Genomic DNA, 15,538 nt, shown 5'->3' with positions numbered 1-15,538 from the left:
AGTTTTGCCAAATATCGAAATGAATCCGCCACAGGTATACCTGTGTTCCCCATCCTGAACCCTCCTCCCTCCCCTACCCTCCCTCTGGGTCGTCCCAGTGCACCAGCCCCAAGCATCCAGTATCGTGCATCGAACCTGGACTGGCGACTTGTTTCATACATGATATTATACATGTTTCAATGCCATTCTCCCAAATCTTCCCACCCTCTCCCTCTCCCATAGAGTCCATAAGACTGATCTATACATCAGTGTCTCTTTTGCTGTCTCGTACACAGGGTTTTTGTTACCATCTTTCTAAATTCCATATATATGCGTTAGTATACTGTATTGGTGTTTTTCTTTCTGGCTTACTTCACTCTATATAATAGGTTCCAGTTTCATCCATCTCATTAGAACTGCTTTAACATGAGTCCTTCCAATGAATATTCAGGGTTGATTTCCTTTAGGATAGACTGGTTTGATCTCATTGCTGTCCAAGGGACTCTCAAGAGTCTTATCCAGCACTACTGTTCAAAAGCATCAGTTCTTCAGCGCTCAGCCTTCTTTGTGGTCCAATTCTACATCTGTACATGACTACTGGAAAAACCGTAGCTTTGACTATCCCAACCTTTGTCAGCAAAGTGTTGTTTCTTCTTTTTAAAATGCTGTCTAGGTTTGTCATTGCCTTCCTTCCAAGGAACAAACATCTTTTTATTTCATGGCTGCAGTCACCATCCACAGTGATTTTGGAGCCCAAGAAAATAAAGATAACTGTACTGGGATATAACCAAGTTCTTGTGTGGTATGAAGTAGATCGCCACTAGCTTCTAATACTTCATACATTCAAGACAACAGCCCTAGATGAGTTTCTTTAAATCACTTGTCTATGTAACCATCAGCATTTTCACAGGAGGCCACTTCCCATCTGACCAGTGAGACTCCATCCAGGATAATCAACCCACATTAAAGCTGCCTATATAGTGTGGTGTGTCTTCTAAAGGTGGCAGACCATTTGTGAATGGTTTCTGTTGGCTGAAGGACAGATCAGGGCTGGGTAGAACATGTCAACATGTCTCAAGGCTTAATTAACATACCCAATAAAGTAGCCACATAGACAAAATGGCTGGGATAAGGAGGAATAATAAGCAAAGTCATTCCATAGAGCTTCCTAGGTCAAGGAAAACAACTTATGTTTCAAAAAATGCGCTCTACTTTTTTTTTTTAATTTATTTTCAACTGTGCTGGGTCTTTGATGCTGCACACGGGCTTTCTGTAGTTGCAGTTAGCAGGGGCTACTCCCTAGCTGTGGTACACAGGCTTCTGTTTGTGGTGGCTTCTCTTGTTGCAGAGCACAGGCTCTAGGGCTCTGGCACAGTCTTCATTAGTCATGGCTCGTGGGCTCCAGAGCTCAGGCTCAGTAATTGAGGTGCATGGGCTTAATTGCCTCACAGCATGTGGGATCTTCCCAGACCAGTTATCTAACCTGTGTCCCCTGTATTGGCAGGTGGATTCTTAACCACTAGACTACCAGAGATGTCCTATGCCCTCATTTTATCATTAAAAAAAAAAATCATCAAATGGGAATGGCTTTGGATTTCAGGAGATATATATGTGAGTTCCTCAAATCCCTCAATCAGCCACGACTTTCAGATGTGGCTTTTTAAAATCAAAATAGAAATGATTTTAATGTTAACAAAAGCTCATCCTGAGTATTCAGTCATTTGCAGATTTTCTAGTTGTTCTTTCCTATTAAGGTTTCAGCTGGTAGAGGAAACAGAATTTTATTACCTTAAAGAGTCAGTTGTATTTTTATGTTTGGAGTAATAAACTTCAGTGGTTACATGACGGTTTCCTTTTAAACTTCCTGAAAACAAGCTGGTGAACAAATTACTTTGTAAATTTCTATGAATACATATAATAGAACTTGCATAAGTTAGGCAAGGCAGGGGAGTAGGAAAAGAGAACAGGATTTGAAGTCTAAAAGGTCTGTATTTGACCCTCCCTCTCTGAGTAAAAGAGTAATGTTGGGCAAATTACTCCCCAAGATCTGTTACCTTGTCTGTAAAATAAGGATGCTAGCATCCATCTCAAAAATGTTGCTGTTTAATTAAATTAGATAGTATTTGAAAACTGCCCATTGTGACTGACGCATAGCAGGAATTCATGGAAGCCCACCTCCTTGTGGCATGTAAACATTTATCTGGCTCCTGTTCGCAAGTGTACTCACTGAATCAACAAACTTTCTGACAGCGCCTCCTTTCTCTAGATTCTGCAGCCACAACAATGAATTAGAAGCAGTGCTTGTCTTCAAGGACCTTATGGTCAAGAATTCTATTTGGCTCTTCAGATCAGCTGAGCAAGCAAGAAAGTATGGGATGTGCAGTGTTAGAGCAAAGAAGAAGCAACTTGCTAAGGCATAAATATAATCAATAGAATGTTCCTCATATCTGGAACGGGCACAAATTATGTGTGTAAATAAATATACAAAAAAACAGATAATATAATTCCTAACAGCCATTTGCTTCATAGCAAACAATGAAGTTCGCAGAGCAGAGATAAAAAGAGGCATTTGATTGGGGACAACCTGACCTTTAAAACTGTCCAAGCAAATGACCAATTGGTCAAAAAATGAAAATATGTCCTGTTTATTAAGCTAATAAGAGGGAGAAAAAGCAGTGGGAATCAAGACCATCTCCTAACCTATAAGTCATTTAATTCTTTTGGACACATTATCCTAAAGGCATCTTATGAGACTTTTGTTAACAAACTTCTGTTTTAACCAATGATTATGTCTCAGCTGATGGAATGGCATTTCTCTCAAGAAACTCACTTTACAAAGGGAATGAGACAAAATTTTTCAACTAAGGAAGGTCAGTGTGGACCAACTAGTTAAAGAATATACTGTTGCTATTAAAAAATTCAAATTCAGTTCAGCTCAATGAAAAAATATTTATTGTTGGAGGTCAGGGGCTGGCCGAGACTACCAGGCAAATTTCACCGTGAAAAGCTCACCCTCTAGTGAGGATCCAGATGTGTAACTAAGACGTTCAGCCTCCCACATCCTTGTCCCTCCTCTCCTTCCCTTTCTCTCCCCTTCCTTCCCTTTCTCTCCCCCTCCTCCTTCCCAGGATGAAAGAGGTCAGATGGACCCCATATATTACCTGCTTATTTGCAGAAATCTTTCTCTGTGGAAATGTTTATGTACATACATGTACAAGGCCTCAAGATGATGCCAAAACCATTTGTGTATATATAAGTATTTGTATCTGTATATACATTTTTTTCTAGAAATGGGACAATATTGTTGTGTTAACATTGGTTTCTTGACTCAGCTTGCTCTCAAATGATTCAGGAATTAGTGTTTGTGTGTGAGTGTGTGTGTCTGGAAAAGAAATGGCAACCCACTCCAGTATTCTTGCCTGAAAAATTCCAGACAGAGGAGCCTGGCAATGTGTGTATGTATTGTTGCTGTTTAGTCGCTAAGTCATGTCTGACTCATTTTTGATCCCATGGACTGCAGCCTTCCAGGCTCCTCTGTCCATGGAATTTCCCAAGCAAGTACTCTGGAATGGGTTGCAATTTCCTTCTCCAGGGGATCTTCCTGACTCAGGCATCAAACCTGTATCTCCTACATTGGCAGGTGGGTTCTTTACCACTGAGCCACCAGGGAAGCCCATGTCTGGGTATACGTATGTGTCTTATATGTATGCGTGTGTTCACAGAAATGTGGTGAAATAGTAAAAGTTAGGCAGTCTGGATATGTGGGATAGGGGAGTTCTTTGTACTAATCAGAAATTTTTCTGTAAATTTGAAATTATTTTGAAGTATATCATTCTTCTAAATCTTTAAAAACAAGTGACTCAAGACCCTTTGCATCCCCTCTCCTGCCTTCTTTTGCACCCGTTAGCCCACCCTTGGCACCGAGTTAGACCCCACTACCTCAGTGGGGTTCCATTGATAACATGGATTAACACCGGTGTCTTCCCAGGAGGTGTTGAAATATACCTGAAAGATAACAACAGGGCCTTTCCGCAGATGATGAGATCAGCGTCTCTGAGACTTGGCCCCAGACGAATCTTTCTAAAGCACAGCAGGCCGCCACACTCGGACCGAAGCTGCAGACCCCACGCAGCTGCATTCCTCCTAGCTTGTTCATCAGGCCCATCTCTTCCTTCCCGGGAGCACCCTGGCCACCCTGTGCGTCTTACCAAGATGCCCTCGCTTGTCCGGACCCGGCTCAGAGTCCCCTTCTGAGTGCCTCCTCCGGCCCTCCCATCACCCGCCCCAGAGAGAGCCCCGCTCACCTCCTACTGTCCGAGACCCCACACTCCATGATTCTAAACCTCAAGCTCCCTTTCCCTGGTGTGTTTCCTCTGTCTCCCAACCGACTGTGGATCCTTTAGGGGAAAAGTCTGGGTACCTTTGCTCTTGTTATCAGCGTGGGCCTAACACAGAGTAAGATTCCAAGAAATGTTTCAAAGCAAACAAGGCTACATGTATTGGACTGAAATTATGACAGACAGCTGGGGGGGCTCTTGGAGGAGCTCTGGGAGTGGCATGAGGCTCATAGCAAAAATGGGCATGTATCCTGACCAGATCAGTGAGTGAGAACCAGCCTGGAGGTGATAAGGAGGAAGTGGAGGTGAGGACAACAGTCACCCAGCCAGGGGAGACCACAGCAGAGCTCGGGAGATGCGCCCGGGAAGGAGCAGGGTCAGACAATGAGGGCAGGGCAGGGCAGGGCATTCCAGGGGCTGAGTCAGCGCGGCACAAGCACAGCTTAACAACAGTAATTAATGAGTGGACTCCTTTTTATTATTTTCTCCTTAAATTTCTGAGTTGGGGTCATGAAATTTGATTAAAACTATTAACCCTCCCCCCCGAAAAGTGCATACACATTTGCTCACGTTTGCCTGAAATTTCAGAAGATCCACAGATTCTCTGAAATGGCTCTAGTGACTCCCCACCCAAATGATAGCCCAGATGTTAAGAAAAGGGAAATTTAAGTTTAGGAGCGACATGCTCTCCGCTTTCCCCATCCTTGCACTGCACTGCACCCAGAATGATCTTTTAAAACTCCAAAGTAGAGTTTATACAACTCTACTTAAAACCCTTCAGGGCCACCCATTATTTTTCTTTCTTTCTTTCTTTCTTTCTTTCTTTTTGGCCTTTAATTTTTTGAACTTTTAATTTTCTGTTGGGATATAGCCAACTGACAATATTGTGAGGATTTCACATCAAAGGGACTCAGCCATACATACACATGTATCCATTCTCCCCCAGACTCCCTTCCCATCCAGGCTGGCACGTAACATTGAGTTCCATGTGCTGTACTGTAGGTCCTTGTTGGTTATCCATTTAAAATATAGCAGTGTGTCCATGACCATACCAAACTCCCTAACTATCCCGCTCCACACCACCCCCTACCCCGCACCCACAACCACGAGTTTGTTCTCTAAGTCTGCTGCCTGTTACTTTCTATACAAAAGAATCCTCGACATGCCACTCCCTTTTTCACCAGCTTCTTCCAGTCACTTCCCCTGAATTTTAGCCATCTTGACTTACACTGGTCATCCCAGTTGTTTTTGGTGATTAACTTAAATGTCATTTACTGCCTATTAAGTCTCAAAGAGCTGCCTGGCTTAAAAGAAAGCTCTTAATAAATATTTGAAGAAAATATGGAAAAGACTGGGTGCCAGCTGGATCAGTATGGGCTCAATCTTAAAGATGGGCATGTTTTAAAGTCCACAGCAATTCAATGATTTTCCTGACCTGGGTTATAGAGTCAAGTATGGTGGCAACACCAGGTCTAAAACCCACAACCTTTTGATTCCCGTCCTCTGCTTGTACCACAGTAATCCCATACACGTGTCTCAGCTGAAATTTGCTGCTGTGGCATCTTCATCTCCCTCGATCTCCCAAAAGCATTCTAACCTGTTAACTGCCACTTATGCCAGTGACGCTTGTTACGGGTTTTAGGAGCACGACCCTGGAAATTCTGGAGGCAGACTGTCTTCCTGTTTAGGACACTAGTAGAGTTGTTCAGTGCTCTTGGCTCTTAAACTCCAAGTGAGATGGCCCCCCGGCTCCTACACAGTCAACTCATAGACCAGATAGTTTATTGATGTGTTTCCAGTAATAAACTTTATACCTGTGTCTCGTGGGAAGCACATGCCAGTCAGGCTAAACGTAGGAGATTTTTTCTTTGGTGTTTTTCTCCTTTGTATGGATTCAAACACTTGAATCTTATTGCATAGAAACTGACCTGGCAGTGACCTGACCTTTAGAAAGAATGGTGGAAAAGTGGCTACAATAGACATGTATGCACCTGGGGAGACAGAATAAGTAGAGGTGAACGTTAACCCATCTGGGTCCAATGTCGTTGGCCCAAAATTATTATGGTGAATTGAAGAAAACATCAAACAAACAGAATTTAAAAATTCCAGAGGGAAATTCAGAGTGGTACACTTGGAGAGAAAAAGTAGATTTTGCCAATACAGGGCCAAGAGAAAAACTGGTTGTATTTCAGGATAGTGGGGCCTTGGGAGAAGAACAGGAAGTAAGTTTAAACAGAGCTGCACCTTGTAGATTGCCCTGGAAGGAACCGGGCCTGATTCAGGACCAGGATACACATAGAGGGGTGGCAGCCAAGGTCTCCAGGAGCAGAGCTACATAAAATTCATTTCATTTTCTTACTTGATGATTAATTAAAAAACAGTTAATGAGAGCGATCATTCTGAGCAGTGGAATTCAGCCATGGAAGAGTTTAATGACCCTGAGGCTGGGGAGGCAGTGTCTGTTCTGCAGAAATTTCTCCTAAATTTTATAGAGGCTGAACAGAGCTTTCCAGATCCAGGGTAGCCGGGATAAGGTAGAAGAGAGCTTTAGAAGGCAGAAAGAAGGAAGCAAATATTAAAGTGTGTTTGTAGCAGGAGATAAAAAGAAGGAAGCCTGCATTGACGGGTTGAATGTATGCATCCTGCCCAGTTTCACATGTTGAAGCCCTAAGCCCCAATGCCATGGTTTTGGAGCTGGGGCCATGGGTGGTACAGTCAGCCATTTGTGCCTATAGGTTCCACATTCATGGATTCAACCAAACACGGATCAAAAATATTAGGGGAAAAAAATTCCAGAAAGTTCCAAAAAGCAAAACTTGAGTTTGCTGTACACCATCAACACACCACCATTTATATATAACATAACTATAGCATTTATATTAGGTATTATAAGTAACTTAGAGATGATTTAAAGTATTCAGGAATATGCAAATACAATGCCATTTTATTTAAAGGACTTGAGCATCCAAGGATTTTGGTATTGGAGGGGGGCAGTCCTGGAGTTAATCCTCTATGGATTTTGAGTTAGTCATTGCTCACTCAGTCATGTCCAGCTCTTTGTGACCCCATGGACTGTAACCTGCCAGGCTCCTCTGTCCATGGGATTCTCCAGCCAATAATAGTAGAATGGGTTGCCATTTCCTACTCCGAGGATCTTCCCGACCTGAGTATCTTATGTCTCCTGCATTGACAGGTGTATTCTTTACCACTAGGGCCACTTGCAAAGCCCATGGATACTGAGGGATGACAATGATTAGTCTTCGATGAGTTCATGAGGGTGGGTCCTTTATAATGGGATTAGTGCCTTTAGAAGAACAGACCTGAGAGCTAGATTTGTCTCTCTCTCCCATGTGTGCACTTGGCAAGAAATTGTACCTACAAGCCAGGAGAACTCTCACCAGGAACAAAATCAGCCAGCACTTTGATCTTGGATTGATAGCCTCTAAATCCGTGAGGGTAGATTTCCGTTTCTGTAGTTTAAGACACACAATTACGGTAATCTGCTCTAGCAGCCTAAGCTAAGACAACTGCCAATATGGAGACTCAGAAAAGCTATTTTGCTGGAATGACTGGGTCGGTGACTGTGGATGGAGGCAGTTCACAGTGGCAGGCAGACCAACTGTGAAGGTCTCTTCCCAGCTCCAGAGTTAGTGACGTCGTAGTGGCAGCTTGCAGTCAGCCAAAGTGGGTGTGTTTACACCATGGGAACAGGCGAACACCAAACCAGGGCTCCCCCCAGGAGAGCTGCCGGTGTACCCTTTACCAGCACAGCCCTGGATCAGTTAGATGAAAGTTTTGTGGGAACCTGGGCCCCTGGGGTTCTCACATTCACAGTACACCTCAACGTTTGTTGCTGCTGTTGTTTCTGCTTTAATTCCTAATACAGAGTGACACTCTGCAATTATCTCTTCTTATCCATCCAGAGGGATTCAGCATTTGTAGACTCTCCTGGCAAACCATCACTGCAAACGCTGTTTCTATGGGGAAATAGTTCCAAGTTGCAAGCTACTGATAAACTTTTGGGAAAGAACCCATCAGTGAGCTGGGGACTTTTTCAATTCTGGATCCTCCTGGGAAAGTTAGAGAACAAAACAAGTCACGTCTATTTTAAAAATACAGGTTGCAAAACTTATCCTAAGTGAAAAGGCAAAAGGAATAGAACTTGAAGGGGAAAAAGATGAGAAACAATTTAATAAGAGGGCTGGGTGCCAGCTGTTTTGTTTGTTTGTTTGTTTTTCCTGCTGTAAACATCAGGGATTTGGTTGGACAGAGGGAAGAAAACCTGTGTGGTATTTTTCTGGGGTGTATGAATGTGGATTTTATTTTAAATGTTTCCAGACATACTTTCCACATTCAAGGGTAGTTTACATATGATCTGTTTTGAGGACCAAGAAATGATTAAGACAGAATTACTTGTCTGCTTCAAGGTCTCCATAACCTTTATGAACCTAAACCTACAGATGAGGTAATGTGTTTCAAATTTTTGAGAAGCATAATTCAGTAAGTCTTTCATAAGAATCTTAGAATATTAGAATAACTAGACACCAAATTTATCATTTTTTTCCATCCAAAAACATGAGTATCAAAAATTAAACAATCTCATATCAGTATAAACCCTTAAATCAAGCATTCTAAATCAATACCTTTTGATCATTTAATTGGGGAAAAGACGTGATTTGGAGCTTGTGAAGTTAGTGTAATTTTAGTCATTCATTCAGAAGGGATGGGTGTATTATTTTCCTAAATGAAATCACAGTGCCCTGATTTGCCATTTCCTTAAAACGATCTGAAACAATGAAATGATCACTATAAATCTGCCACTTGGAACTCTAACTGGTTCTCAGCACCCCCCAGCTGCTCTGACACTCGGGTTACGACGGACACAGTTTCAGAGCAGCTCTTGTAAGTATGGTGTATCCCTTCCTCCAAAACAGATGTGAACTCATAAAGCTTCCTAACGATGACTCCAAAATACGCCAGAAAGTATTCTCGGTGGCATATTTTTGGTTTGTTTATCCAAAATCCCTATCTTGCCCCATTCCCCTTCATGATCTGCCTTGAAATGATCATCGCCATAATAATAATAATAGGTACTATTTATTATGTGTTAATTACTTTATCTCTTGTAATTCTCTCCTAATTACCTACCTTTCACATATAAAGGGCTACCCTCGTGGCTCAGACAGTAAAGAATCTGCCTGCAATGAAGGAGACTCGAGTTTGAAGGGAATGGCTACCCACTCCAGTATTCTTGTCTGGAGAATTCCATGGACAGAGGAGCCTGGCAAGCTATAGTCCATGGGGTCGCAAAGAGTCAGACACGACTGAGTGACTAACACTTCCACATATAAAATCCTGAAACCTAGTGAAGCTGGCTAAATGACTTCTCCTAAAGCCATATAAGCAATTAATGGCAGCACTGGATTTGAACGCAGTTCCCTGTAATTTCAGGTCTTGTGGTTTTGAACACAATACCCAAAGCCTCCCAAGGTGTCATCAGGGTTCCGGGACTTTCCTGGGTGAACCTCCAAAGCAACTCCCGTCTCTGCCCATGAGCACCTTGATTTACTGTTAGGGAACAGGGACTTCTGGGGCCAGAGAGTGGGCTGTCGTCTAACACTTGGAAATGAACTGTCCGACGAGATGCACATACCAACAAAACAGACCTTACTGGGAAGGGGCCCCTGGGCAGACAGAAGCAGGGTCAGGGAACCCAGGCCTGCTCCGCCACGTGGCCTGTGGTCTCAGGTTTTATGGTCACGGTGTGAATTCCCAGGTTGTCTCTTGCCAGTCATCTGGCTCGGTCAGTATTTGTTCTGACTAAGGGCCCTCCTTGGTGGCGTGTGCATCACTCAGCAAGGTGGATTCCAGCAAGAAGGAGTCTGGGAGGCTGCTTGCCTCCTCCCTCTTTCGCCCACCCACCCCCGTCCCCACCAAATTCGCCTGGTTAGTTTTCAGGGGCAGCACGGTGTTCCGTATCGGGACCTCCTGTTGTGAGACAACTCGGGCAGGTGCGCCTGGCCAAGGCAGGTGGTTTTGGTCAACAGTTCCCTAACAGTCAAGTAGTGAAAGTGTGAAAGTGTTAGTTGCTCAGTCGTGTCCGACTCTTTGTGACCTTATGGACTATAGCCCGCCAGGCTCCTCTGTCCATGGGTTTCTCCAGGCAAGAGTACTGGAGTGGGTTGCCATTTCCTTCTGCAGGGTATCTTCCTGACCCAGTGATGGAACCCAGGTCTCACTTTATTCTCAGCATCACTCTTCAACCTAAATTATTTAGTCTAAGTACTAAATGTGAAGTATTTTTTTTTCCTGGTATGATTTACATCTCTTAATTTTACTATTACAGTTTTAAGGTGACAGATTGCTATACTCTGTTATGTGCTTTTTCTATTTTGGTGGGGTGTTCATGTTGATGAAATAACATCCTTCTGCTTAGACATTTTCCCAGTCTGATCGCCCTCCTGGAGTCGGTCCACCCTCCAGGAACGGCCGTTGTGGCCACGACAGAGCTCACCGTCTGCCCAGGTTAAGTTGCAGGCGGTGTCACCATCCGACTCCTCATCTTGCCATTTCCTCTTTTCTTTTCGACAGATGTGGGTGCGTTTTTTGAAGAGGGGATGTGGCTGCGGTATAACTTCCAGGCGCCGGGGATTGGGACCCGGGATTCGGGCAGCAGATCGGAGAACTCTCCAGACCCGCAGAATGGAGCCCCAGACCTGGCGGGCGAGGAGATCCGCTTCAGCTTCAGCACCACCAAGGCGCCCTGCATCCTCCTCTATGTCAGCTCCTTCACCACCGACTTCCTGGCGGCGCTCGTCAAACCCACCGGTAAGAGCCAGGATCCCTAGCCTTCTGACGTTCAGTGTTGGGGGACAAATGAGCTTATGGTCGGTCTCTAGGAGACAGCTAACCGGTTGTAAGGCACATACACACCAACCCCCAGGAGCCCATTTCCTCTCTGAAAACAGGAGCTCTAAGACCCTTGAAGCTTTACGATCTCTCTTACAAATGAAAATGTTCGGGTGTGTCAAGGAGCACGTGTCTCTCATTTCCCAGGGACACTGAACAGGTTGTAGACATGGAGGCTGCCTCTCTGTGGTCTTGCTCTTTGGTGACAAAAGCTCTGCAGCCTCCCTGGACAGCTTCCAGGGTCATAGCATCTTAAATACCAAGATTTTTCTTCCATAGGATCTAATCAGTTCATTCGCTCAGTCATGTCCGACTCTTTTCGACCCCATGAATCGCAGCAGGCCAGGCCTCCCTGTCCATCACCAACTCCTGGAGTTCACTCAGACTCACGTCCATCGAGTCAGTGATGCCATCCGGCCATCTCATACTCTGTCGTCCCCTTCTCCTCCTGCCCCCAATCCCTCCTAGCATCAGAGTCTTTTCCAGTGAGTCAACTCTTCGCATGAGGTGGCCAAAGTACTGGAGTTTCAGCTTTAGCATCATTCCTTCCAAAGAAATCCCAGAACCAATCTCCTTCCGAATGGACTGGTTGGATCTCCTTGCAGTCCAAGGGACTCTCAAGACTCTTCTCCAACACCTCAGTTCAAAAGCATCAGTTCTTCGGCACTCAGCCTTCTTCACAGTCCAACTCTCACATCCATACATGACCACTGGAAAAACCATACCCTTGACTAGACGGACCTTTGTTGGCAAAGTAATGTCTCTGCTTTTCAATATGCTATCTAGGTTGGTCATAACTTTCCTTCCAAGGAGTAAGCGTCTTTTAATTTCATGGCTGCAGTCACCATCTGCAGTGATTTTGGAACCCCAAAAAATAAAGTCTGATACTGTTTCCCCATCTATTTCCCACGAAGTGATGGTACCAGATGCCATGATCTTCGTTTTCTGAATGTTGGGCTTTAAGCCAACTTTTTCACTCTAATAATGATTCTTATTAACCCAGTTCAGCTTGAAAGTGAAAGTCACTCAGTCATGTCCAACTCTTTGCAACTCTGTGGACTATACAGTCCATGGAATTCTCCAGGCCAGAATACTGGACTGGGTAGCTGTTCCTTTCTCCAGGGGATCTTCCCAATCCAGAGATCAAACCCAAGTCTCCCACACTGCAACCAGATTCTTTAGGAGCTGAGCCACTAGGTTTGAAAGATAGATGGGGAAAAAAAAAAATTCCTTAGGATTTTCCCTTTCAGAAATTAATTCTGAAGAAATAAGCCAAAAATCAGACAAAGATTCAGCATAAAGATGTTCATCATAGTTTATAATGTTATTTATGATAGTAAGAATTGGTGAGGACCTAGAAGTTCAATTTTAGTAAAATGGTTAGTCAAAGGGAGTCACTGTTTATGAGATACTATGTATCCATTAAGAAAAATATTTGTGAAGAGTGAAGTAAAGACATGAAAAAGCCTTGACTATACAATATCAGCCAGGCTCCTCTGTCCATGGAACTCTCCAGACAAGAATACTAGAACGGGTTGTCATACCCTTCTCCAAAGGATCTTCTCAACCCAGGGATAAAACCCTGGTCTCACACATTGCAGGCAGATTCTTAACCATCTGAGCCACCAGGGCAGCCCCAATATTGATTTAGCTCTATAAAAAGATGGATAGAAAAAAAGACAATGATGTGAGCACAAAGTATGTCTGTTTCAATAGCTGACTTGTTTCTCCCAGGTAATACTTTCTACGTATGTGAGATGCTCTTACTAAGCAACTGCCACTGTTCTCACCAGAGAAAAATAGTGAGTAAAATCAGGAAGTAAAGAAGCAGAAAAGCATGCAATTCCTGCTCTCCAGGATTTCACACATTCTTTCTTCTGCATCAGATTAAATCGCTGTTTAATCCACTGGCGTTCTCCACCCTCATGTCCCAAGCTCTCCTTGGTGGGCAGGGAGGCTGCCTCTCAGCTCTAGCTCTTCAAGAATGTCATGAACATGCCCCAGTAGACACTGTACTGTCTGCTCCTCAAGCTACCACTGCGTTCCCATCTGGTCCCAACCCTCTCCAGTAACTCCTGCCCCACAGCCTACACCAGGCCCTGCAAGCACTCATGTGTGTGTTTATGGGCGTTCGTCACATGCAAAGGCTTTGACTGATGTTTCCATATTAATGACTCCCATGTAAGGAAGCCCGAAGCTATATTGTGTTTCAAATGCATGAATTCCCGAGAGCACATACTCTATAAGGTGGAGTCCACTCTACCCTCTTCCTGCAGGTGATAGAGTGGAGTACAGAGAGGTTCAGTTATTTGCACACTTGGCCAGTGATGGCACAACCAACTGGTGTTCCTAAACCCGGATCCAGAGTTCTCCAGCGCTCTTTCTCTGCTGTAGAGATCTCTAGAACACACAGGGCATTTGCAAAGTATAGACAGTCAACTTCTCTTGAGGGGTTGCAAGGCCATCCTCAATTGTTGCTGGAAATTGGCTTTTTCACACTCCAAATACTGCATATTTTATGAATTGAGATTTGAAGCTAGACAAATTTGAGGAACTCATTCAGGAAAAAGAAATCGATAAGGACTAAGCCAAAATATCCAAAAAAGAAAGTAATAAATAAAATAAGAAGTCTTAACTAAATGCCCTTGCATCTCTCAAACTTGACATGTTGGGAGCTGCATTGCTGTCAATGCTCCTGGAACCTGCCTGCCCCCCTGGTCCTGATGGTACTGCTGCATCTCAGACATGGAACACACAGCCTTGTGTCATCATGACCACTCTGTCCTTCCCCCTCCTGTGGGTCTATTCCCAATGAGTCCTGTGGGTCCTGTTCTAACCGTGTCCTTCCCGAGCGGCCCCTCCTTCACTTCCCCCTGCTATCCTCCTGGCAAATGTCTTCTGATTCAGTGCTTCCCAACCCGTGTCACAGCACACATGGCACGTATGTGAATGGCACCTGGGCAGATGGATGAGGTTGTATTTGGGAGGCCACCTGCCCAGGGGCTCCAGCCACCCTCTCCTCCTGCAAGTCCGCCAAGGCCTAAGGGGAGCCTGCTTCTGGTACCCTGGGGCCCCTCCTCGGGGTAGATACACCTCAACACATGTCCAGGAGGCTCTGTTCCCACCATCACTCTGCTCCCAGCCACCCCATCCTCCTCAGCCAGAAAAGGTCTTCCTTCACACACAGCACCCCTACCAAACAGGAGCCACAGGAGGGGTCCCTAGTCCCCCCACCTTCCATCAGGACCCACCAGGCTCCTGGGTGAGAGCTCAGGGTGCAGAACCAGAATGTCTGGACTTTAATTCTGCTCCTGTGTTTGCAGACTGTTGGGTCTGGAATAGTCACAAGCCACACCGAGCCTCAGTTTCCTCATCTGTAACACAGTGACTCCCCCAGAGCAGTGTTGTGAAAGTCAAATGAGTTATTGAGTGTAATGCACTGTACACATGCGTGCATAGTAGATCCTAAAGGAAATCAACCCTTAATGTTCATTGGAAGGACTGATGCTAAAGCTGATGCTCCAATACTTTGGCCACGTGATGTGAAGAACTGATTCATTGGAAAAAGACCCTGTTGCTAAGAAAGATTGAGGGCAGGAGGAGAAGGGGACGACAGGGGATGAGACGATTGGATGGTAATCACCAACTCAATGGACTTGAGTCTGAGCAAACTCCAGGAGACAGCGAAGGACAGGCAAGCCTTTCGTGCTATAGTCTATGGGGTTGCAAAGAGTTGGACACGGCTTAACCACTGAACAACAATAATACACACACACACGTGTGTGTGTGTGTGTGTGTGTGTGTGTGTGTGTGTGTGTGCGTGTGTTAGCAGTAGTTATCCAGAGCCCACTGATTGAATCTACAGTTTCCAACATATTGAGGCCACACATCCTTACACTTCCTTTTCCGGGAACTCTCTACTCCGCAAGCACCCCAGGGATGTTTGCCCAGGTGCCCACTCCATTTCCCTTGTCTGGAAAAGCTCCATCTTCCTCTGTAGCTTCCTATCTGCCTTTCATTCTGGACTCAGATCAAGTCTCGCCTCCTTTCCATGACCGCGCCTTCCTTTCAACTTCGATCACGCTTACTTTCGCTGTCATTTGTTGGCTTTCAGTGGTCTGTGTGGTTTCCCGTCTCTGTTATACATGCGTCCTGTCTTCCCAGCGAGATGAAAGGCCCTAGAGCAGGTGCTCTGTGAGTGTTTGCTGATGGCAGTGATGATGGCCAGGGGAGAATAAATCTGTTAGGCACATTATTTGCTGCAGCCAATAAAAGAGCATTCCCTTATAACTGCTTTAATTCACTCGGGAGAT

The 15,538-nt window shown here is 44.7% G+C and overlaps 1 protein-coding gene across 1 annotated transcript in view; it reads left to right on the top strand.

The window, feature by feature from the left end:
• CNTNAP2 (contactin associated protein-like 2) overlaps nt 1-15,538 on the top strand; it is a 909,256-nt gene that overhangs the window by 721,619 nt on the left and 172,099 nt on the right. The window contains exon 10 of the mRNA XM_010843889.1: nt 10,908-11,144. Within this exon, the coding sequence (XP_010842191.1) occupies nt 10,908-11,144 (237 nt within the window). The remainder of the gene's footprint in view (nt 1-10,907; nt 11,145-15,538) is intronic.

This window comes from Bison bison, unplaced genomic scaffold, assembly GCF_000754665.1.
Source record: "Bison bison bison isolate TAMUID 2011002044 unplaced genomic scaffold, Bison_UMD1.0 scf7180017864191, whole genome shotgun sequence".
NCBI lineage: Eukaryota > Metazoa > Chordata > Mammalia > Artiodactyla > Bovidae > Bison > Bison bison.
Note: the sequence above shows the minus strand (reverse complement) of the source record. Positions and strands in the feature narration are given on the sequence as shown.